We start from the raw sequence: 25,050 nt of genomic DNA, 5'->3' as shown, positions 1-25,050 counted from the left end.
AAGAAACGAAGGATCATGAGCACAATAAAAGAACTACTTCAGTATTATTTCTGTTACTTTTCTTTCCTTTTTTTCCTCACTAACTAAAACATAACTTAAGAAATAAAGCACAACTTTATACAGTTTTAAATATGCTGGTACAATCCAGTACAAAAATAAAGGCAGTGACAAAACACACAAACACCATCATGTCGTCAGTCTCATCCTGCCACTCGCCACTTGTGCATAGCATTCATTCGGATAACAAAGTTAGAAATACTGGAAGATAATTTGTTTTTTGCTAGTTATATCAGGGCCAAAGTAGCTTTCGCTACCAAGTCTCCTCAGATGCAAAAAGCCACTAGATGGCGCTTTGGGTCCACATGATAATTAAACAAAAAAAAAAAAAAAAAAAATGACAACCGTCACAGAATACTTGAGGGATGCTCGGACAAACGTTTCTAGTCGGGGTGTGCTTGTGCAAATTTAGAGCAGGCGCTTGGCTTTTGCTGGGACGCCCAGTTATTTGCGTTGCTTCCAAGAAGCAGATGAGTCTGGATTTCTTTTCTTATGATGACACCGGGCTTTTTGCGGCGAGTCCTCCGTCTCAGTCCCTCCTGGCTGCACAAATGTAAAAGTCCTTGTGTTGACCAGAAAACAGGGACAAAGTCCTGCAGTTCCCCGGTTGTACGTCCTCTCAAAGCTGGCAAGACGAGTTACAGTTCCCAGATATGATTACAATCTTTCACTCGCGCACGCATTCAACAATAAAAACACACTCAGTTCTTTTTTTCTTTTTCTTTTTCGTAAAGGCAGCGTGTGCTAAGATTTATCCCCTTGGAGAACCTAGATCAAGAGACAAAATCTGTTAAAAGAAAAACAAAAAAATAAAACAATGTAGCTCAACTGTGTATCTGTCTGCTCTGTATGTGGTTATGTTTGAATGGCAGCGTTGAGCGATGCTTACCTACCTGGTTGCGAGCTTTGTGGGATTTCTGCATCAGCACCCTCCACTGGTCATACAGCTTCATGGACATGCTGCTGCAGCCGTAGGCGTGTTTGCGCACCCAGCCAAAAAACTGCTTCAGCTCCCGTCGCAGGGTGGAGTTGGAGTCGGCGCTTGACTTGGAGTCGCAGGAGCCCGACATCAGACGCTCTGCTCGGATAAGATTCAGACTGGCTTCGTTAGTGAATCAGTGTTTGGAGCAGTTTTGCTGCTCATCCTTCATCTAAAGTAAACAATAAAAAACAAATCCCGCTGTGAAGTAAATGGTAAAAACACCCCTGTGACAGTTGTGCTTTTATACCAAACGTTATTAGTGTTAACGCTGGAGTTCCAATGTGTAAGCTGTCAGAGCGAAAGTAGCTTCATATGTACCAGGGGACTCAGGGGCCTCTTTGAAAAGTAACAACACAAATTCTGATGATTAATGTGGTCGGATGAGAGATTGGTCCCGAGCCAAAAGTGAATCTAAGGATGTGCCTTGGCCATCAAATTAAATTAGTGGAGGAGGGATAGGACAAAGAAGAAGAAACTCCTGCAACTTCTTAAGCTTGATGGACGTTAGAATGGTGATATGGCTCACAATAAATACACAAATACCAATAGAGTATATGCATATCTGCTTTTGGCCCATCTGTTGTCAATGAACCAATTTAGCTGCACATCAATATAGTGTCTTCATTATGTGCGCAGAGAATGTTTTAAAACTAAAAAAAACTAACTATTTATAACTAACTTTTTACTCTGCACATTCACCTGTATATTAAAGTCTCAACTTAGATACCGCTAGTTGTTTTTGCCCTAGATGGTCACCGCTTTTATGTCCATGGGTGGGAACCATCTAGGGCAATCAGGTTCCGTGCAGCCAGACATGTTGTTAGATGTTACGCTGAATATCACCTATTGCATCTCAGTTGGAAATGCAGTCATTTGCAGCTGTGTTTTGTTGACATTTAAAACAGCTTGGGTTTTGTGCAAAAATTGGCCCCGGGAATCTGTCTAATCTTTCTTTGTGCAAACTTGCAACCTGCGAAAATTTAGGTTTAATCGAACTACTCTCAAAGCATTTGGTAAAGATTTACCCCCAGATTAGTCAATAAGGAAATATCAGAGAAAGAAAGAAAGAAAGAAGGAAAGTTTCACAACATCTGCCCTGCGTGTGCACCGAAAAGTTCCAGCAGATCTGTCTGACTCTCGCGCCAAAATTCCTGTTTTTTTTACTGGATGTTCTGAGAAAACATCCTGACCCCTGTAGACTATAATTTCTATCAGTTCTAGCATTAACATTTTACGTGATATGTTTTGTACTTTCTTTCTCGTCTGAGGGAGCTGACAAGTCCTGCCCTTACTCGCAGCAATTTGATTCAAGCTGGAGCTTTTCTGTGAGAATCTGACTTAAATTGAAAATCCCAGCCCGTTACTTAAATGACAGGATTAAAAGTAAAACTGCAGATTTAGTCAACGGCTGCGGCTGTTTGTGTATATGTGTGTGTCGCTGCTCACCACTGTGGGGCGTTGACGCAGCGGTGGGGTGGCTCCACTCGCTCCAGATCCCGGCTTTGCGAGAGCCGTAGATACCCACGGGGTTGCAGCGCACCTACTCCAGAGGAACACACAACGTTTGCGGACAGGCTCGGGAATCACGGTCGGACACGATTCCGCAGCCTCCCAAACCCACCTGGACAAAGTACACGGTTCCAGATCTGAGTCCGGCCAGCCTGCAGGACGTCTGGTTCCCGACGTCGTCCATCACCTCCATGGAAAAATAACAACAACGCACACATACACACACGCAGACAAACAGGGAGGAATTTGAGCGCTGGAGGTCCAACCGCAGCATTAAATACCAATGGGCTCAAACTTAAACAAAGCGCGGAATCAAGACGTAGGAAACGTCGCCGCAAACCATGCGCAGACCCAAACACACGTGCGCGCATCATTGTTTAGTGGCTCCTGATCAGCGTGTTTATGAAAATGTTTGGATGTAAGCGTGCCTGCCGGCGAAAAATCTGCTCCCTGTTACTTATTACACGTGAATACAACGCTCATATCTGCGTGTGTCAAACGCCGGGGCGTAAATACAGACGGCGAAAACAAAGCGGGAAGGGAGGCGTGCAAGCCGGACGCAGCCAGACGCTGCCTTAATGGTCCCCACTCACTTTTCCAGCATCCAGTCTGTAAATACTCGTTAGAGGCAGAGCAGGACGTCGAAATTACAGCCGTCGGAGGGCTAATGATGTGACGGGAGGAGGCAAACGGCTGCGTGTCTTTACGGCCATATTGAAGACATTAACAGCAGAGATGTCTCCCTCCATTCCACAGCATGACCTCATGATTAGGACCCGGTTCAGAGGGAAACTGTCTTTTCACCACCAAATCCTAAAAGCCGCTTTGATTTAAGTCTCATCTCCCCTCCCGTCAAGAAAAGTGCCCTAATCTCCCGTCTCTCTTTCTCTCTCTCTCCTGCCTATTTTTTTTTTTTTTTTTGCGAGTGAAGACTTGCTTGTGTTACATCTGCGTAATTCCCCTTTAATTACCGGAGAATCTTTACGTGCACCCAGAGGACTCGAGGTGGGGAAGCGCCAAAGGTTTTTTTTCCTGCGCTGCGTCCTTCATTCATTAGAAGTTCTGAGCAGGAGGTGTACACAGTGGCTCCAGCCACCAGCGTGTGTTTTATTTTTTTCTTGCCTCCCTCCTGATCAAAAGCCGACCTCTCCCGCTGGCAGAGGAGCAGAGGAGGCCTCAATCAGGCCAGATTAGAGGTGATTTCACCATTAGGATGAGAAACAGCTGGGGCGCCGCTGAAGTGATGATTCTGACAGTGGGAGTCGCTGATTTATGTTCTTGTCCCCCCGTCCTTTTTTACCTTCCAGTCCTGGCTGTCCTCCAGCCTGTAGCGGATCTGGTATTTGGCCTGGAACAGGAAGTCCTTGAGAGCAGGCGGGGCCTCCCAGCGAACACTCAGCTGGTCTTCCAACTGCCCGACGCGGCTGACCGTCACTCCTGCGGGAGGGTCCGTGGTCACTGGAGGACGCAACGTGGACAAAGAATGTCTCAACAGGTGAACGGATCAAAATAGGACATTCCAACAAGTTCATTCTACATTGAAACTCCTGCTTAAAAAGCAAAATAATGAAAAATTGTGATAAGCCATAATCACCACTTCCTGTTGGCGTTGTGGTAAATTCTACTGTAGAAACACTGCTTTGTGAAAATGTCTCACTTTACACACACATTTCAGAAGACAAAGAATAATAATTCGAAGGGAATGATTGTTGTTTGGATATTGAGGACAGTGACTTGAAGGAACATTAAGATTCAGTTTGTTTAGAGCGATGTAGATTTGTAGAAAACAACTCTTAGAGCAATACAACATCCCTTTCTGTCACATGTCAGCTGGGAACTTGAGTCGTTAACTCCATTTTGTTCACAAGTTTGTTGCCAACCCTGTCCATGTTGCTTTTGATGCTCCAGCGGATTTTAATAAGTCCCCATTATTAGAAACAGACAGTGCAACTGGGCTGAAAAACAGCACAACCGAATTGGTGTTGACCCTGTTGGTTTGTCGCTCAGCACGGCTTCACGACTTTGCTGACGATAACAAGGACCGTAATGTCATAAATCAGGGAAAAATCTCAAAAATGTGCAAACAATGACTTCACGAGAAGCAAAACCCAGTCTGATATCATTCATTTACTGAAGCCATTACGAGCCATTGGTGAGTACGCTTCTACCCCTTAAACATCGCTATTAGCTTGCGGATGTGCAGATGGCCAGGATTACCATTTATTGCCAAAAGTCCATCCTTCCAAAATCAGTTCTGTTTGCTTGGCGAAGGGATTCCTCGGTTTGTCGTCGTCTCATTCCCAAAGATTTTGAAAATCATGTGCAAGGTTTTTCATCTGTGACTAATTTTCCACTTGGACAAACAAAAATACTCATCATTTGGGGCCATCATTACAAACATCTCCATAATTTGTCCCAGGCTTTTGACATTGTTTTGGTATTAACCTATTTTATTTCTGCTATTTAGAAAGCGAACAAGGCCACCACCTGGAAATAGACACAAAACAGATTTGACAGGAAGAAATCAACCCAGTTTCTTTTTTCTTCTTTTTTAACCCTTGATTGAATGAAAATGTATTTTTCTAGAAAGATCTTGACGAAAGAAAATGCTTGAATTTAGCTCATAAGATCAAAATATATATTTCCAATCTTTACTTATTTACTTTATTTGTCCAACAAACGGATTATTGTCATTATCATTATATTTATTATTACTACATATATGTACATAATTTTATTTTTACTTAGTAGTGAGAGACAGAAAGGGAACATTTGAGTTAATTTTTTTTTTTCAACTTTCTCGCATGTTTGTCTTATTTTCTTTTAGCAGATGGGGGGGAAAAAAGGTTTTGGTTTGCAGATTTTTCCAGTTAGCCCTGCAATTTCAGCAGTTAATCAAGGACTACCCAAGTGTCCGCGCCCTTAATTCTGGGACTGGAAGATGTAGCCTCAGAACACGGTGGTTAAGAACAATGCTTTGATTCGACATAATTTATGTTTTTTACAAGACAAAACAACTTGTTCTGTTGATTTAATAATCGGGTTCTTAGTACTGCTTAATATATTTCGCCTTTTAAAGTTTGACATTGGTGCCATTCTTTTTTTTATATCTCGGAAAACACACTTTTTTTATAGCATACAAAGAGTAGCTTTTTGCTCATCGGAGAAGATCCTGATTGGAAGATAAATGATGAGGTCGAGGTCGGGTGTCTTAATCAGGTATTTTCACTGTTGTTTTACAGATAAATCAGATATTTTGATAGCCTATCAACAGCTTTGCTTTTCAAAGACCAATTCATCTCAAGAAAACCAAAGTTATTTGTGAAAAGACGATAATTACATAATTACAATAATTGTCATGCAGAAACCTTTGGCTTCTGTGGGTTGGTTAGAATTTTTTATTTTTATTTTTATTTTCTTACTCCCTAGGAAGGAGTGAGTGTCAAAGGGACATTTTTTCAATTCGCTAATCCACAGCAAACAGCCCGGCCGTATACATTACATGCACTCGGTAATAAAAGTCACGCGAACATGACAAATCGCCGATGAATCATTGTTAACACATGTTGCATCAATCCTCGGCGCGACGCACAGCGATACAAGTCGCCTCTCGCCTCTCGGCTCCGAGGGTTCCCCGAGAACCCAGGAATGCTGAAGAGGAGTGCCGGAGTTTCCGCCTCGCCCTCCGCGCTCACCTGACGCAACCGACGACGAGGCTGACTCGCGGGGGCGGCGGCGTGGGCGTGGCTGCTCGGTCACGTGACAGGAAAAGTGAATGACAACAAAAAGGCTTGGGGACCAAAAGACACACACACACACAGACACACACAGGCGAGCGCGAACGTCCCAGAACCGCCCACACTTTTCCTGCTATTCAGCTTCTAGACTGTCACCGGGGCTCTGCCCTGCCTGCAGGGCGTGCATACAGGCGTGTGTGCGTGCACACCTTTCAGTGAAGAGGATTAACAGTTTGACGGACGCTCGTCTCCTTCCATCGGGACGTGTTTTTCGTCTCGAATGCTACACGCGGCTGCCTCTCCTGTACATTTCCCAGAGTTCATTGCGTGCACGTCAGTGGCCATGCTATGGGTGTAAAGAGCTCTGCGCTGATCAGTTCTCATTATTTCAGGTTCGGGTCTCAAAGCCCCCGTAAGCCCAAAGCCCCCTCGGGCCTCGGGGGTCTGCAGCCGCCTCGGAGGCCACATTAGGTTGGAGGATCAGTGCAGAACATTCCGACGGGACATAAAAGGGGGTTTTGTGTGTGTGTGTGTGTGTGTGTGTGTGTGTGTGTGTGTGTGTGTGTGTGTGTGTGTGTGTGTGTGTGTGTGTGTCCAGGGAACGTGAGAAAAGAGTAAAATGAGTTCATCAAAAGAAATGGGGTGTTTCTGCACGTCACACGCCCACGCACGGCCAGGTGCACACACACAGGTGTGCACGAGCGTCTTCAAAGGAAGAAGAAGAAGAAGAAGAATACCGCTGCTGCTCCTGCTCCTTTTGCTTAGACGGCGCTAAGCCACGCGAGGAGGCACACAAGCGCGGCTTTAAAAGGGAACAACGCTCAGTTTATATCAGCGGGAAGCCGGGATGAGTAGCCGGGGAAGGTCGGAGACAGGCCGAGAGATTAATTCACGGCGGAATGTGATGGTCTGCTTCAGCATTGACCGCTGGCCTAGTTCAGGATGTAGCTGTCTATGTCGGCTTCGCACGAGCTGCAGCAGCATGCAAATGTTAGCAGTTGTTGTTCTCAAATAAAATGGGGGGAAAAAAAGAGGGGGAAAAAAGCGATAAATCTGGCAAATAAATTTCTCCGTCCTTCGCGAAGAATCACAGCTGATGACCAAGAAAACGTCTCACAGGCGGCCACACTGATAAATCTTCGACTACAATCATTTTTAAGTGTCCATTTTACACAATTGACATTACTAACGTTTCCCGCATCTCCGTGCTGGCTGCGAGCTCCTCAGAAAATAAATAGGTCCGTCTTTTACTACTTTAACTCGCCACACACAGTTCTGGAACGTATCCCTTTGTGATGTCACCAATGGCTCACTGATACCTCACCTCAGCCAGATGCTCGGTCCAGTCTCTGAGTCTGTTCCCCTTTCTAAACCTGGCGGTTCCAACTGATTGACTTCAGTTTCAGCAGGAAGTTAAAACAAAGCTTCTTTTTTTTTGCAGAAGGCTTTCAACTGAGGGCTGAATTTTTTTTGTTTTGTTTTCTCAACAGTGTTAGTGGATATTTTACTGTGGAACGCTTCTTTGCTTTGTCCAGCATAGAAAAAGAAGACAGACCTGAGTACAGGTATCACAAATGGGTATGGGTATGATTTTAAAATGCCAAATAAGTCAAGTTTGACTTGAACTAAGTTAGCCACAAGCAATCCAGGTTAGCTTTTAAAGTCGTAGCTTTACCTTCTTAGGTTACTGCAACAAAATAAAATAAAAATTAGCATTAAGCTAAGTCTAATTTATTCTTTTGCTTTTGAGGCGTTGGGAGTTTAGGGATAATATATGTCACCTTTTTTTTTCTCAGTCTTTCTTTTGCCTTGAATGAGAAAATCCTCACTGGTCTTGTTCATTGTGCAACCTGTGACGTTGGTTCTCAGGCAGACACAACCTGAGGGCTCACTGACTCAGAGGGGGGACCTCTGCTTTAAAAAGAAAGAAAAGAAAGGAGGAAAAAAAAAAACCTCTGCTTTCTCAGGAAGCAGGTCAAAGTTCGCCGCCTCCCGGCACTCACCCACGTCCAGGATGTCGAGCGTGATGACATCAGAGGAGGATCGTCCCAGCTGGTTGGACGCCTCCACCCAGATCTCGTAGGGCGTGAAGAGGTGCAGGTCCCGGGTGATGCTGCACGAGTAGGGCTGAGCGTGAGCGTAGTCCTCGCACTCCTTCTCCTTGCCGTACCACCTGGGAGGGCGTAAAAAGTGGGGGAGGGGACAGCGCAGCGCATGTCACACACACATTGTTTTTTAAGGCAACGTGTTCCTGGTTAGGAGTTAATCTTGCCCTGTGGTTTCAGTAAGCCCTTATTTACCTTTTCGTCCAGTTAGCGGGCACAGTGTGTTTAGGCGTTTGTCAAATAGATGTTGGAAGTATTGAACGAGATTTGCTCTTAAAAGGGTGGGGGGTGGGGGGGGGGGTTGTTTTTCACTTCTCTGAAGGCCCAAACCTTCCGGCTGTCCCTTTATTTTAAAGCTGCCAAAGAGATGTGGTGTTCCTCCATGTTGCCGCCTGTGAGTGTCTTGTCTTTTGGGCGTATAACAACCATAAAACAAAGCAAAAAAAATAAGAATTATGTGAGAATGTCAGCGTTGAAGTTGGATGCTTTCTAAAAAGCCAAACTGCTTCTGCTCAGTGTTTGTTCAGAGGCACAGGACGGGCTCTGTTGCAATCGGTCATAAAACAAAGGAAGGGTTATTTTTGATCAGCTGCTTGTGGCAATTAGTGCCGCTAATGACTGTTAATGATAATAATAAAAGTAATAAATTTTATTGAAAGAGCACTTTTCATTGTAAAATCTCAGTGCACTAATGACCGTTGCACTAATGAAGAGCATTCAGTATCTATAGTATATCATAGTGTACGGTGTGTGTATAGTAAGACAGTGTTCTACATGTAGGAATTTTTTGGGAGGGAAGTTAAGCCGTTGTAAAGAAAAATCTTGTAGAAAAGAAAAAGTCTGGATGTGCTTGAACTTTGACAGCAGTTAGAAAAGGAAATCTCAAGCATAGCTAATTTATAATTGAACAAACTAAATCAATCTAATTTGCTTCACACTAATCTTTCTTAGTGCCCTTTCAAGCTTCTTGCTTTATATGTAGCCCTGAAGCGAAAGATAAAATTTGCATTGCTTATAACTACAATTATTGCTATTTATTATTATTAATTGTTGTGATTTTTGCTCTTCTGATTTTACAACTTTTTCTGGGTAGAAAGTTGCACGGAGGGTTTTTTTTGTTTGTTGTTTGTTTTTTACAGCTAAATAGTTTCCTTTTTATTGGTCTACGTATACAGTAAACCAAAAATATTTGTGTTTATTAAAACAGTTTTGAATTTGTCAGCTTCTACTGGTCCCAAATTATACCTCACCGTGTTTTTCGAACAGTGATTTGTCTCTCTATCCTGTCTATGAAAAAGACCCTTTACTTCTTACTGGCACACAGGCTTTTATGATGTCACAAAGGGCGCAGATAACGTTTTTCTGATTCTGACGAGTGGCGTCCCGTCCTTTTCTACCACCTTCTCAGTTACACCATTGTGCTAATTTCAGATAACAGGCATGTCAATGATGGGCACGAGTCTCTGAGCCAATCAGATCAGTCAAGTCAGACAGGGATGGAATCCTCCTTGGAGTTACGCTTGAGCCACGTGTCCTTACCTGAGTTTATATTTGAGTGTATACTTTGTGCTGATGCTGGTCTCCCCTCGTCCTCCTGGGGTCCAGCTGCAGGTCAGGTCCTTGGTGTTCCTGGACCAGCAGGTCAGGTTGACCGGCTTCTCCGGAGGCACTGGGACAGAACGGGGAAACGCGACAAAGTGAGCGGACAGAGGGTGCAGAGAACGAGCGTGAGAGGGAAAAATGTCAGGTCCCTCTGAGTGCAAAGTTTCCTCTGGCCATTACCTGCACCAATCACCCAGCGGTGGCCTTCCTCAAGAACTGTCTGGGTTCTTCCTAATTTGCTGTGTGTGTGTGTGTGTGTGTGTGTGTGTGTGTGTGTGTGTGTGTGTGTGTGTGTGTGTGTGTGGATCCCTGCCAACATTCCTCTTCTCTCAGAACACTGGGTCCTCAACGCCAGTGTGGCACAAAGATTAGGATCTGTGTACGCGCGTGTTCGTCCTTGTGCTTATTTCATTGTGAAAAGCACTTTTAACCGCATTGCGAGGGCAAATCTCCACCGCAGGGACATCCCAATCCCCCTTATTTTAAACTCACAAAGCATCGATTACATTTTTACCATGAAGACTAAAGTTTAGAGGCGAGCTGTGTTCCGAAGCTAATGATAATTCCTCATACATTATAGCAAGTGTGTGTGTGTGTGTGTGTGTGTGTGTGTGTCTTTCTTTCTTTCTAAAAATCTTACGTAACTTCAAAGCACATTCAGGCTTAGATGAAATCTGTTCCACACGTCCGTTTTGTTAGAACTTAGTTTATGTGTTGGTCGTGTTCCTTGGAACAATGTTTTATTGCTTTCGTATACAACCGGACACATTTGTAGTTAATCAGAGAAAGTGTTGCTCCAATGGGAACGTGGGATGGGACGGTGAGACAAAGAAGAAGACAATAAGCCCGGTTAGCTTTTCAAACACCTGCCATCCAAACATTATCCTTGTGTCCCTTCCGTGTGCGTTTGTAACATGCCCTCTGACCTTTGTTCTGTGACTGATCGTGTGAGAAATGGACCACACATGTGGTCCAAACACCACGCAGTGACACGCTTATACAGGTCTTCTCCCAACCCGAAAGGAAGCGGTGCTGAGCGTGGCGTAACTGTTGTCTTCCTCTTCTACTTTCAGAAGCTACACGAGCTGTTACCCAGAGTAATGATGCTAGAAATGCTCCACTCGTGTCCGGAATGGAAAGTAAAGATGAGACGTGACATGAAGTGGAACTTTCATTGTTACAGATCAAACCAGAGCTTGCAGCAGGGTTTCGTTTTTAGAAGTATGACAAGAAATATAATTCCTGGAGGAACTCTGGGACCGCTTACACCATCTTTTTACCATTACCCTTGGTAAGACTGAACAGCATCTCCTCGAAGTGAACAACAAGATCCCAAAGCAAAAAGGAAAAACTTCGTACTCACGGCCAACATAGAGGCAGGAGCCTGCCAGGATGTGTCCCTTGTGGTTGTGGCAGACCAGGTTGTCGCCAGACGTCTGCCTGGAGGCGTTGAGTCCGGCCAGCGTCACACTGAGGTTGGTCGGGCTCAGCACTCGGTACAGGGAGCTGGGCAGCTGCTGGCCGTTGAGCGTCCAGAAGAGAGAGCTGGCGTGGATCCCCAGGTCGGAGTGGATCCAGCAGCTGGCCGTCAGGTTGGAGCCCATGGGCAGGACGGGGTCTTGGGGGTAGATCACGGCAACATCTGGAGGAGGGCAAGACTCGGTTCAGTTTGGTTTCAGAAAGGCTGAGAGATGTTTACCAGAGTGGGGGGGGGGGGAGAGGCTCGGCTGTTGCATGGTGGGTTTTGTAAAAATCAGTTTTAATTGGCTTCAAAGTGGTATGTCTTTGAGTAAGTCTTTTTTCTTCAGTGTAACACTTAACTTTTAAATAAAAAAGAAAGAAAGAAAGAAAGAAATTCTTTCCAGACTTGACATGAAAACCGTTTCTAAAGTTAATCTTGAGCTGTTCGACTGAAAGCAGCCAAACAGAAAATCTCAAATGGTAGAGATACCACCGAAAGTACTTTTTTTTTTTTTTTTTTTTTTTTTTTACCATTTAAACATTGGTTTATACTTCTGTGCATATTGTTCCTTCACTGCAGCACCATGGCATTGTGAAATATGAGATTTATTTAAGTGTATGGGAAATACCTACAAACACACTCATTAACAACGTAGACTCTTTGAAACTTTTTGGCTAATTTCAATATCTACTTGGGCTCACATTAACTCAGCAGATAGTAAAAAAATAAAAATACCTAGCTGTAGTATTGACATATCAATGATTTATAAAATAAAGTCTCCTGTCCCCATGCACAGCCATTCAAGTCCACATTCGACTCACTTTATAACACAAAGTGTTTTAAACGCGAGTCCAGTAAGAGTCTGAAGTTGAATGGGTGTCGTCGGGCATTGGGGGCTAATATCCAATTACCAAAGCAAGCAATTTGAAAACCGTCTCAGCTGTTACACATTAGCCCAAGTAAATAACTAGTCGAAAAGTGTTTCAAAATGAACCATCCCTTTAAATGAACATGAAAAACTGAGCGGTGTTTGAACTGGTGAGATAGAATAAAAAGTTAAATAACTCTTTTCCTGCATGCAAAACAAATTGAAAAAAAATGTCTGAAGGCAGAAAAGAGCGAAGGAAAATCCCTTTCAAAAAAAAAAAAAATCCCCACCTGAAAAAAAACAAACACATGATGCGACATTTTGGCAAATACTCGAGGGAGGAAGAGAAAGAACGTCGGTGCTTTGTCAGACCAGGACAAATCTGCGCCCGGGGCCACATGCATTCAGCAGCACAGCGCTGCTCCGGCTGACTGCAGACACTGTGTGGTCCTCGGCGGAGGAACCGCTGGAATCAGCCGCAACTATGACTGCCATGAGCCCAGCTGGGTGCTCCGACGCACGACTGTCACCCGATGCAGCGGGGGTTAGGAGTGGAGGTCGAGGGGGCTTCTGATTGGCCACAAAAAACACACCGATCCGGCTGAATAACAAGCAGTGTTTGTGTATCCCGGGCACCGAGGACGGGCGGTTGGGGCGCGAAGCCCCTTCTTGAACAGCCCAAATCACTCCAGTGGACAGAGACAATTACGGCTGTTTATTGTCTCGCCGCTCGACACGCTCGCAGCAGGAAATGGCTCATAAAATGCTATTTGTTTTGAAGAAGCCGAGGCTCGGATCGGGTCGGGTCGGAACAGAACGGCGGCCCCGGACAGAGACCGAACAAAGGACGGTTGTTGTTTTTTAAGACGAGTTGGTCCAACCGCGCCGCTTGTCCGACCTTGACGGCGCAAGGTGTCACACAACCCCCTGCCGCCCCCCCAAGTTCCTGACTGGTGAGGGGGGGCCACTGAACCTCCACCCCACTCTGCAACGGAAAGCCAACACTGTCTCCTTTGGGCCGCGTCACAAAAGACGTGCATGTGGCGAGATTCCGTTGGGCCGTTGAGGACGAGTCCAGAAGAGGAAGTCGGGAAGTGACTGTGCGACTGCGACAATACAGACAGAGTGAGGGGACCTTTTACACTGTTTCAAAAAGAGTAGACGCAACTAAGGCTCAAGAATTAGGTGTGAGTACAGCACAGAAGAGCTGGAAAAAAAAAAGTTTGTGAAAGAAGGGAATATCGGTCAATCCCACCCGAAAGCCCCCATTTTATTCAAACAGGACGCAGAAAGTCGAACTTTACGGCGCTCCACTAACAGCCAATGAGGGCATGTTTGTAGGAGAATTCCACATTTAGGGTTAAGGGAGCGTCTGTAAAACGCAGCGAGCAGAGAACGAAAAAAAGGGAAGCTTCTGCCATCATTACGGCGAATAAAAGCATAATGACCAATTAGAGGTCGTAATAAACAGCTCGGGGGCCAGCCGGTGATCAAGGCCCGGCGCCTCCTCTAAGCCCCCCCAAAAGTCTTTCTCTTCTTTTTATTGGTGCCCTTTCAAACTGGACGGATTGCAGAGGATCCTCCGTGGAGTTGCTCCTCCGCCCGCCACAGTTCGCCATAAAAACTAATCCAGCCACTTAGCGTCGGGGAAGCGGACATAACTTTGATTTATTTACGTTAGCATGCATTAAGCTGCCGGTTAACATTCTCCAAAACCCGACCGAGTGATGTCACCATTTGGTCGTTGCAGTACGTGAACCCCCCCCCCAAAAAAAAAAACCTTCCCTTCCCCTCTTGCCCTCCATGTGTTAAACGAATTATGGCCAGACTTGTTGAAATCGGGGCCTCTGGGGAGATGATTTCCTCTTTGCGGGGATGCAGCCGGTGTACATGGGCATCAATAACAGGAGATGTCAAGTGGATGTTTTGTGTCTAGTAATTAATTATGGTTGCATCCATATGACCCCTTAAATGACCTCGGCTGAGCACATGCACCTACCTTTTACCTTTTTTATACTTTGAAAATGACTCCAACTTTCAGCGTTTACTCCGAAAGACTGCCTCTGATTTTGTGGGGTTGTTAAATAACGTTCACTTATTGTTTAGAGCCAAGAGAACAATTTAGTGTTTTCCTGCCTTTATTTTAGTGTTCACCAAAAAAGGCTAATGTTTTTTTTTGGTGGTTTTTTTGGTCTTTTTCAAAACATTATTGCACTTTTGGATTTACATAACAGTCATTGTATTCCCTATTGCACTCGCTATGACAGTTGCATTAGTATCTGTCATTAGTATCATATCTCTAACCTAAGATAAAATAGTAGGTGCATCCACCATGCCTTTAACTGCAATCCCTCCCAAATCACTCCAGATTACCGTCTGCCTGATGTTTGGCTCACGGTCCGATTAAAAAAAAAAAAAAAAAAACTTTTGCACTTGCGCTACCGACAACCTCGGAGCAGCAGAGCAGCCTCCCTGTGGAGCTGTACACAAGAAGAATTGTGATCGGTGGCTGACACGTGGATTAAAATGATCTGCGGATCTCCCACCTCAGAAACTAGGAAAAAGGCGGTTTCAGAACCTCCCCAAATAGAAACCCAGCCAGGGGGAAAACAGAAGAGCCGCGACCAGGACTTTGCGCACCGATGAACAGCGGCGTGCGAACTTACGTGTGGACAGGGAGAGCACGGCCGGAGTGTGCAGCAGTGTGACGAGAAGCACGCAGATATCCCGCACCGATCTCATGTTTCCAGCTCCCGGTGGCTTTTTCGTTTGTTTTGTTTGTTTCCGTCCCTCGTGTCGCCGTGTTGTTGTTGCTGTTGCTGCTGCTGCTGCTGCTGCTGCTGTCGTCGCCTTTCGATCCTGGAGAAGAATTACGCACAGCGCGTAGAGGAGGAAAAAAACAGCCGCGGGTTCAACCTGAAGTCTCTCCTTTTTTTACTCCCCCCCCTCCTTAACAAGGCTAGTCCGGAGGAGAGCTGGGGAGGGAAAAGTGTGACCGGCCGATTTTTCAAGTCCGACCTTCCCCACTTTCTCCCGAGGTGCCGTAAACGCAGCCCGTCCGCGGGGAAACGGCGCAGAGAGTCTACCGCGTCCTGGCTGCGGTCTACTCCCGTCTTAATGCTTCCTGCAGCTTAATCATACTCAAGTTCATACTTTTTTTGCTAGGCCCCTCCCCTCTCTGTCTTCCCACACAGTCCCAGCTCCCCTCCACCGCCGCCACCACCACCACCACCACCTCTTCCTCGTCTCCCCCGTCCTTTCCCTGCTCCTGCACTTCTTTCAGCCTCTCCCCCTCCAGTCATGGCCAGAGGAGTCACACTCGTTCTCTCCGAGACTCGATTTACATACAAAGAAAGACCACTTTTAAAAAAAAACAAAACAAAAAAAAAACTGGTTCACGCTCTAAACTTGTCAAAAACCTCATTACGTTTTCATTATTATTATTTTTTTTAATAGGTAGTTGTCTCATCTCCTCCTGTTGTGGTTAGAATATATCAGAATCAGAATACTTTATTAATTCTCCAACTCAGGTGTGCGAGTAGAAATTGAGAGCAAGAGTAGGCAATAAGAAAGCAATTAAAAATTTGAGTCAATAGGAAAATTAAATTAACAATATAAAATATCACACAAGTATATATCAGTATGTACTTCTTTACATATGAACTTTATATGTTGAACATATAAAGTGTTTTATGTGAATTTGTCAATCAATTATTTTTTATTATTATCATTATTAATTTGTTATTATTATTATTGATGATGATGATAATAATAATATAATAATAATAACAAGAAGAAAAGAAGTAAATAAATAAATATTGTTAATTTAAAGTTTGTTTCCCACCACAGTCCTGTTTGGGTTTGACGAGGGGGCTTGTAGCTTCTTTACTGTTGGCAGAAAATCCTCCGCTCAAGTGTGCTGTGCAATCCTAAGCAACATTATGATGTAATTACAACGACGCAGGTCCAAGTAGTGATGTTACAGTAAGATTTTAACTAATCAGCCCTCTGATTACTGCTTCCTGCGCAGTCCTGCTAGATATTATGTTTAGTTGTGCCTTTTGTGTGTTTGGATGGACGGATCCAAGGTGGCTTTAATGAGCAGAAACAGCATCCCCTTTATGACATCGCAAAAGGGCGGATTTCCATAACTGTGTGTGTGTGTGTGTGTGTGTGTGTGTGTGTGTGTGTGTGTGTGTGTGTGTGTGTGTGTGTGTGTGGCACACGCTTTTTCAAAAAGGAGAATAGATAAAAGAAGCAAAGTAGGATTTCTGATGAAATTCATTGACGGGCTGCAGACACGCTTTGTTCTGTCTTACCTCGTTAGGGCAGAAAGACTTTCTTCTTTCTTGTCTCCGATAACAAATATTTGGCCATGTTGGCTGTCGTGTCCGTCATTGCGTACTGCTGGTCAGCAGGTGTCAGTGAAATCATTGGAAAATATTACTCTCGGTTCTGCCGAGGGTCAGAACCAACTGAATATCTGGTATCCGTGTGTAATGTCTTCCTTAAGTCTGCCATTTAACATGGTTTGCGCTGTTCAACAAACGTGACATAACAACCTTTTAAAGTGGAAACTGTCCGCCACTGTAATACCTCAAGTAAAAAAAATAATGATCCCATTGCTTATTCTAACAGGGTTTATCTTTCTTTCTTTCTTTTATGTAAGGGCCACTGTTGTTTGTGTCTGGTCCTGTTGCCGTGGTCATGCCAGTCACTATTGCTAAACAGAGTGACTAAGCATGAGTCAAAGAACGAAACCCCAAAACACCCACAAACCTTCGTAAAGAGCGAAGAATTTATTTCATATTTATTTTAACTGACCTTTCAGTCCAAAGGACCTTCATCAAGTGTATAAACAAGAAAAGGTTCCATCAGACGTGGGCCTAATTATCGGATTAGACGACAAGAATGTGGGATGAATCAGAGGGACCCAGATGGTGATTGAAACCGCTGAGCACTTCACCCCAAAAAGTGCACGGAATATGGTTGTGACAGAGGCCCCTTCCCTGTACAAGGATCAGCAAGAGGAAATACTTCTTTTCTGTTTTTTGTTTTTTGTTTTTCAAAATTATTTGACAGCTTTTGTTTCAAATTAATAATTGGACGACAACTGACAATCTCATTTTTTACCCTGCATGAAAAACGAAGGCAATAAAATTGGTATTCATGAGGAATTAGGAATTTAACACAACATGGAATCAATTTAATCCAGTGAGATTTAAGGATTTCTAGCCACTCTGTTTCCCTCCTGGATGTACCGCTAACTTGAATTTTCAGTGATGTTTCTTTTCCTTGGAAGGTGAACTTCAAAGGTCATATATTACACCCATTTTAAATTTTTTGGTCCAGTGAAGCAGCCTAGTGTGATTCATTTTCCAAAGAGATGTAGGGATGTCCAAAACAGCAAATATATCTAGCCATTTGTTTTCAAGCCAAAAAAAATTCCAGGTTTGAGCTACCCAATGCTTTGTTGGGTCTTTCGCATGTTCAGAAGGGGGCCAACACTTGGTGGTCTGTTTGGAACCAACATCTGGCTATCAGTGACCTTCACAAGCGGCCAGATTTCAGCTCAACTGCATGAGGAATTCAAGACAAGGGATAATAATTATTGTCAAAGGTCAAATTGAAGTTGTGAGAGCTTCCTAATCTTTAATCCTTGGTGATTATCAAGTAAAGTTAGAAACATATCAAGGATCAAGTCTTTTGGGGTCCATAGGGTCCAATTTGGTCCCATTTTGCCATTCTACAGGTGAACTGCATTTCAACATCACCAATTTAAATGACGCATCCATGGAAGATTCTTCAGCATTTCCTCAGAACTGCCCACTCTGCCGTGGATAAAGAGTTGCCCTTGTGTTTGTTATTTGTATCGGCAGAATGGCAGCCAGTGGGACTTCTCTGACGCAGTCTGCCAGCTCTGACACCAGCGTCTGCAGCCGTCACCGGAGACGAGTGGGGGGCGCACGGTGACCCCTGGAGGGGAGAGGAAATGTAATCATGCTGGGTCACTGTGGAAATGACAAATCCACATTTGGGCCCCAGAGTGTGTCTGGAGAACACAAACCGCCTTCACTTCCGTCACTTAAATGGGCGCTGTGACTAATGTTTGACTAATGGCGGCCGGAGACGTACACAAGTTAGTCCTGGTCGCCCTCCTCTGGTTGGTGCAGCAGTGAGTCAGCGGGAGTCCAGGCAGAGCATGAGCCCGACAGCCGTTGTGACCTTTGGGTCCCGACCCACAATGTCCGCCTTTCTCCTCGCTCAGAGGGAGCACTCTTGTTCGACAGGACGCTTCCCGCTCGTGCACCGCTGTGACCGTCCAGGAAATGCTTATAAAGAATTTCATGACAGGGCTGCGGCTACAGCGTCACTTTCCGAGCTGCCTTTCACTCTGTCATTGTTGGGATGGTTGATTTATGGAGGGAAGTTAACGATGTCCTCGTTCTGTCTGTGAAAATGTTGTGCCGCTGGCCCCATTCCCTTCGTTTTTCGTCTTTTCCCATGGCGGCGTCTTTTATCCTTTTCCATTTCTTTTTTTCTTTACTGCGCCCATGTCGCTCAGCCAGAGTGACTCCTAATCCGAAACACCGCAAAATGTACAGCGGAAGACGGTGATCAAGAGAGCAGCCGGGGCAGCAATGTCAGCAACAATGTCAGTCATGTGAGGATAACAATCTTCTCGTAGGCCCATATTTGGCTGGTACCACATGAGAACAGAGGAGTTCAAGGTAAACATCCCTGACTGGATGGGTTGTCTTCAGAGCGGATGAGAGGACGAGAAACAAGAGGACACTTTTTAGCCGCGCGAGCAACACGACACCGCATAGTGTCGGCGGATTTTATTCCCCTGTTCATATTGAAATAATTCAGCAAGAGCATGAAATTTTTTGCAGACGTTCATTGTTACCACATGATAAACCCTATCGTCTCTGGCGAGCCCTTAAATCTCCACCCTGTAGCCCCACCGCGTGGTGGTTCAGCTGTTGCAACAATCACCGATTGTAAAGAAAGTCAAAACAAGAGGTGCTCAAATACAAGTCGGTCAGCGCTAGACTGCCCCCTGGTGATGAGCCATGGTAAATTCATAGGCTTGTTCATTCGTTGCTATAGTAAAAGTTGGCATGCTAGCATAGTCAACAGACCGTTCATGTTAAAATTATAGAACCATCCTATCAGCAAGTTTGCAGATTTAAAATGATGAACCCTGTTCAATCATTTTTAGACAAAATGAAATGTCTGTTATCTTTAAATGTGTTTGCTAGCCAAAAGCCTATGAAAAAAAGGCAAGCTCAATAGACCATCATTTTAAATAAATCTGTAGGTTATTTTACATTTTGATTAAAATACCTTGGAATGGTATCGACAGGTACCGTGGATGGATCAGAGCTACCTGTGGAAAATTTGAAATATGTTCTGAGCTATTTATATAATAATCCCTTGAGATTCCTTGCAATGTACACATCAAAAGTGATCCAAAAATATCTACAATTATCATATGGACTTACCCAAATTATGCTTATGAATTAATTTTGGAAGTGTAAACACACATTTTTATTTATGCATTTAGAATGAAACAGGAACTTCACTTGTTACCTGTGGCTCCAACACTCCTCTCTGGTGAGGAGAATTTGAGAGGAAAATAAACAGCAGCCATCACAGACACGGAGAGATCTGAGATTCCACTGAGACAGAGGTATTCAGAGAGGGGGGGGGGGTGAGGCAGTGGAGGGGGGGGGGGGGGTGAGGCAGTAATCAAGGCGAATCAGGACGCTTCCTCTGTAATACCCACAGGCCTCGGCTGAGCCCTGCCCCAAAATCCTCCCTGATTGGAGGGAAGGGTTTGTTTGAAGAGGAGGTCAGGACCATCAGTACCTTGTTAAAGAGAAGTTGTGTCCAGAGGAACGGAGAAGGCCAACTGACTCCTTCCTGAGGAATTCATACGAGGGCTGTGTGCGAGTGCATGCGTGCGTGCTTGCGTGCGTGTGTGTTGATATAGTCGCTAAAAAGGAGCGGCAGCAGCTAAAGGAGGAGGAGGAGGAGGAGGAGGAGGAGGAGGAATGGGATTGTGATTTAAGGAGGACCCATCAGCCCCCTCCTCGCAGAGTTTCTGAAGCCAGGATAGCACCGCTGGCATTCGCCGCAATAATGCATGACAGATGTACATCAGCCTCCTCCCACCCCCCCACCCCCATCTGGGCCCAATGTGTTGTTTAGTGATTGGCATCAAGGGCTTGGCAGGCCATAAACAGCAATAACACAAAAATCAATTTTACGTCCCTGCTGCTTGACGATGGCACAGCGTCAATGGGCACTGACACTGCCTTCGTTTAACCCCATTTTGATCGTCTATTTAAATGTGTACAGTCTGAATCATAACTTCAATGCTATTGGGTATTTTCAGTTGTGGCGGAACCTTCTTCCAATTTCAAATAGCAGAGAAGGGGAGAAAAACAATCAAACCTTATTAAAGGTTGACGAGGGCTATTTCCTAGATTCTAATAATCACGTGTTTAAAATCTCGGCCTAGTGTAATGCAAAATTCACAAAATCAATGTTGTCTCACTGTTGAACAGTCCTGCCTCTATGCAAATAGAAACTTCATACACACTGCAACGTCTAGTTATTTCCATTATACTGTTCTTTTTTTTTTTTAATCTACGCTATTGTATTGTTTTCTGACGCCAGGGGGCAGCACTTTCCCAGTGTATTTATCCACGTCCGAACCGCTGCTTTGCTGTCTTAAAATAAAACCAATTCTGCGGAAACCCTGCTGGAATGTGTCAGCTTTTGCGTCCAAAAATTTAAATTTAAAAGTGAGATTTTTTTTATACGTGCATTTTTTTTTGTTGTTGTTGTTGTTTTTAGATTTATTCATTTATTTATTTATTTTAGGAAAGTGCAACAAGACACCAGCAATATATTTTTTTTAAATCCCTCTTTTCTCAGGGCCTTTTATTGAGTTATCTGAAAAAGAAGAAAGGAAGAAAGGGAAATATAAAAAGAAAAGCAGATAAGAGAACAATGTGAAAGACTCATGGCTCAGGAACCTTTCAGGCGCATTTCTGCTGTGTCACTGTGCAGTTGATTTTTTTTATTACTTCCTTGTAGCAGTAAACAGTCTAGAGGCACATAACAATAGGCACTAACACAAAAGTTATAATGGAAATAAGAAGAGCAGTTTTCATTCATTTTATTTTCTCCAGCCGATGTCTTTCTCTTATTTTTTCTATTAACAATAACAGTAACAATTCTCCTCTTTGTTGAAGGTTTTTTGTTGTCTCAAAAATAATAATTTTGTTTTTAAATGCTTAATGCCAGGTAGATATACAAAGGTAACAACCTGTGCGGCAAGTTTAAATGTAATTTAAAAATCTAGAGTCCACTTATTAGGCAGCATGACGTTAAATTTAGCTCCCCTTCAGTCAACAGTGCCTGTAAAATGCGTACGTAATTGTTACGTAATTCTAGCAAACTTTTTTTTTTTTTTTTTTCAAACCTAACCTTGCTCAGAGGAACGTGCATCTACCCATTGATCAGGGGCCCTTTTAAGTTTACATCCGAGTCGTAATTCCAACACAATATGACTCATTTTTGACACACATCAGCTTACATTGCATGCTGAATAGCTCTCCAGGCTGTGATTACAAGGTATAATAGTAAAATGCCACAGTATCAAAACAAAACCCACTGCTAACATTAAGAAAATAAACAAGGATCAGAATTAAAGGGTACCTTTTAATTCTGATGACACATGCATGCATGCACATGCTTTTGCATAACGCATGGTATGCCAACCACGCCTTTATTTTCAGTCTTTCTCATGAAAAATGACTCATCAGATGTGACGTGTCATCACCACAACATTTGTTACCCAGGCAAAGGGCCCTCTCTGACCTTACACAGGACTGACTGAGGATTACACTCTGAGGTTGTGATACTTCCCCAGAAAGTTTGCATGACCAATTGGTGGCTTCAGTCAATCGTGCTGAAGGCTCAGTGCAAAGTCTTTGGTTTTAACGTGGGGTTGCTCACGTTACCGAAATACAGCAACAGTCGCCGCAGAGGGGTCTTGGTTGGCGTGACATCACATGCCTGAGTCATTTTTGTTTTGGTGGGTTGGTAGCAGTGGTTTCAAGAAGTTGTGACATCAGCGCAATGGCAGGCACCAGCTCAGTTGATACCATCAAAAATAAAAGTCATGCCCAGCTGCAACTCACTGGAAGGATTCCTAATGTTACGTAACCCCACGGTGAGTTCTCGTGAGGTCTAAAGTGTCTCTCTGACTTCGCAGCCCTTCCAAAATGAAAACATCACCGCGGTCACAAAGAAAGAAATCCTCCTATCTTAACAGCGCTAATCTTTGGTCATTATCACTTGATAAAAGGTGTAAAACGCTGAGGGTGAGAAGAGGCTAAAGTTCAAAAACATAACTCGCTTGTCTTGCTCTTGCCGCTATCTTTGACACAAGATTGTTTAAAGTGGCGAAACTTTGGTGTGAATGGGGAATTTCGTGGCATTTGATGGAGCATCCTGCGGGTGTAGAGTTTCTCTTGTAGGTCATTCTCTGAAGCGAGTGTTCAGAGCTCTTGTTTCCTCTGAATCATGTAATGTTTGATGTGGCAGCGGGCCAAGGGCGTGGCTTGTCACCTTTCCTGTTGAATGAGATGGATAGGATATCAATGTACATCCGATGGCTGGCTCTGTCACACCGTTTTGAACAGAAAATAGTCTGGGTGAGTGTGAAGACTGCTGTAGAAGGGGTTTCTGTAACTTAAAGAGACAAAAGGTCCATACAAAGGAGCACAATGAGTATATTAGCTCTTAAGCTTTTACTTTCTCTGGTATAATCCTTTAAAATTCAGCCACTATTGTTCAGGGCAGGCCTATGCTTAGACTGACAGTCGGTGTGTTGTGAATTCCTCTTCGAGCTAAAACTATGAGGATGTGAGGGGCTGAGAGAACATAAACACTTCTCATAGTTGAGGGACCTGTGTATATTTTTTTTTAAAGAATTGAACAATCTTGTTCCTAATTTATCTAAAGAAGTATAATCGTGAAAGTCAATAAACAGAATGATTAACTAAGATAAATTAAATAGCGCATTACATTTTTTTTTTCTAATTATCTCAAACACTTAAAAATAAAAATCCTGAAATTTCCTTTGTCCATGTTGAGAGGCTCTAGTATAAAGCATTTGAGGTCAGTCTTGTGATCAGCCGGTTCCTTTAACTGTGACAAAAGCCACAAGCTGCACTTCAAACAAAAAGAAGATGATGTAGGAAAGCTACAGGAAGCGTCTGTGCGCCTAGCTAAGGTGTTTAGCCTGGATACAGCAGTAGCTGTTCTCACAAATGAATGGGATCACTTTGAACAGCACCAAATGTTTCTCTCCAAAGAAAGAGTTTTTTTCTCTTTACTCCTGACAGGATTAAACAAGAGTGATGATCGTATCGGATTAACGCAGCGTTTCCTTGGCTTCGCTTTGTGTACGTAAACAGTGTTGTGGCTACAGCAGGTAAGGGTGTGTCAACCATCTTCATATTTGCAGCCTTAAATTAATGGCTGCAAATTGCCAGTGAGAAACTGCTGTAGCATTTGAGGGAATCTGCGTGTTCTTGGGAATGGTCGTCTCCCTCTCGGTCAGGCATGGGCAAACTACGGCCCGGGGGCCAAATGCGGCCGGTTAAGCTTTTTAATCTGGCCCGCCAAACTTGAAGAAATTAGGTTAATAGTAAGTAAGTAATAAAATAGCTGGATTTCATCCATGTTTTCAGTGTTTCAAGAGTCATTTCAATGAATAGCTGAATACCTCGGGGCTTCAAATACACATATTTCCCTGTAACTTTGCTTTTGTTCATTTTCTTTTGACATTGAAAGCACGTTTTTCTCCTATGAGGTGGGTCACCAAAACACTCCATCCATCTGCTCCCTCCCCTCTGTCAAGTTTTAGAACCTAATGTGGCCCTCCAGACAAAGAAAATGCCCAACCCTGCTCTAGGTCATCTGAGATAGGCAGGGTAGGAGGCGTCGGAGGACATCCACCAGGTTGTCTTTTAAGAGGAGAAGCAACATCCAAGAGGCAAGTTTCACATTTCAAATGTTTTCCAAAGTGCCCACAGTGGAACCAGGGACATTCCGTTTGCTTCTTCTTTCTTAGGAAACCGGACTCCCAGAGTCTGACAACTCTGCTTGTCCTGTTGGATACGACTGAACTTCAAATGGCTCCTCTGAAACCATTCACCCATCCACTTTCCATACCGTCTTATTGCTGAACTCAGTGTTGCGAAGGTCTGCTGGAGCCTCCCTAACTGTCATAGGGCGAAGGCAGGGTGACACCCTGGACAAGTCGCCTGTTCATCGCGCGCACACACACACAAATTAGCGTTTGCAATTCACCTCACATGCATATTTTTGGACTGTGGACTGTGGGAGGAAGCCAGAGAACCCAGAGAGAACCCACACAGGCAGTGGGATAACATGCAAACTCCACACAGGGTTAAACCCCAGGCCCCGGAATCGAACCCACGACCTACAGCACTTGCTGCGAGGTGGCAGCGAAGAAAGAAAGAAAGAAAGAAAGAAAGAAAGAAAGAAAGAAAGAAAGAAAAACGTCTTGGACACAACCTCCCGCACAGCACCTTGTAATTCCCCCGGTCATTCCTCTGAAGTCGGCCCTAATCTCATAATCTCATAACGTTCGCATGGGATCTCATCAATTGTCGCGA

General features: G+C 44.2%; 1 protein-coding gene across 6 annotated transcripts; it reads right to left on the bottom strand.

Annotated features, from left to right (window-relative positions):
• Positions 1-25: 25 nt before the first annotated feature.
• Positions 26-15,453, bottom strand: crlf1a (cytokine receptor-like factor 1a). Of its 6 annotated transcripts, none has more exons than XM_076017777.1 (9): positions 14,989-15,453; positions 11,356-11,634; positions 9,930-10,059; positions 8,289-8,458; positions 3,849-4,006; positions 2,661-2,735; positions 2,486-2,579; positions 947-1,135; positions 26-844 (listed from the first exon to the last, which is right to left on the bottom strand). In XM_076017777.1, the coding sequence occupies exons 1-9, from the start codon at positions 15,062-15,064 to the stop codon at positions 831-833; spliced, it is 1,185 nt and encodes a 394-aa protein (XP_075873892.1). In that variant the 5' UTR covers positions 15,065-15,453; the 3' UTR covers positions 26-830. The 6 variants fall into 6 exon arrangements, with proteins under 6 accessions (XP_075873892.1, XP_075873891.1, XP_075873893.1 ...); XM_076017776.1 differs by having other exon boundaries at positions 26-825; XM_076017778.1 differs by having other exon boundaries at positions 26-600.
• Positions 15,454-25,050: the final 9,597 nt, after the last annotated feature.

This window comes from Nelusetta ayraudi, unplaced genomic scaffold (assembly GCF_046127955.1).
Source record: "Nelusetta ayraudi isolate G7.1 ecotype Tasmania unplaced genomic scaffold, CSIRO-AGI_Nayr_v1 ptg000007l, whole genome shotgun sequence".
In the NCBI taxonomy this organism is placed as follows: domain Eukaryota; kingdom Metazoa; phylum Chordata; class Actinopteri; order Tetraodontiformes; family Monacanthidae; genus Nelusetta; species Nelusetta ayraudi.
This window is presented reverse-complemented; position numbering and strand designations above follow the sequence as displayed.

Excerpts from the sequence above, each read along its gene's own strand:
- crlf1a (XM_076017773.1), bottom strand. The coding sequence starts at position 15,064 with ATGAGATCGGTGCGGGATATCTGCGTGCTTCTCGTCACACTGCTGCAC. Across the intron at positions 10,060-11,355 it reads CTCCTGCCTCTATGTTGGCC|TGCCTCCGGAGAAGCCGGTC; the intron begins GTGAGTACGAAG and ends GTTCTGTCCCAG. Across the intron at positions 1,136-2,485 it reads TGCGTCAACGCCCCACAGTG|AGCGTCTGATGTCGGGCTCC; the intron begins GTGAGCAGCGAC and ends TTATCCGAGCAG.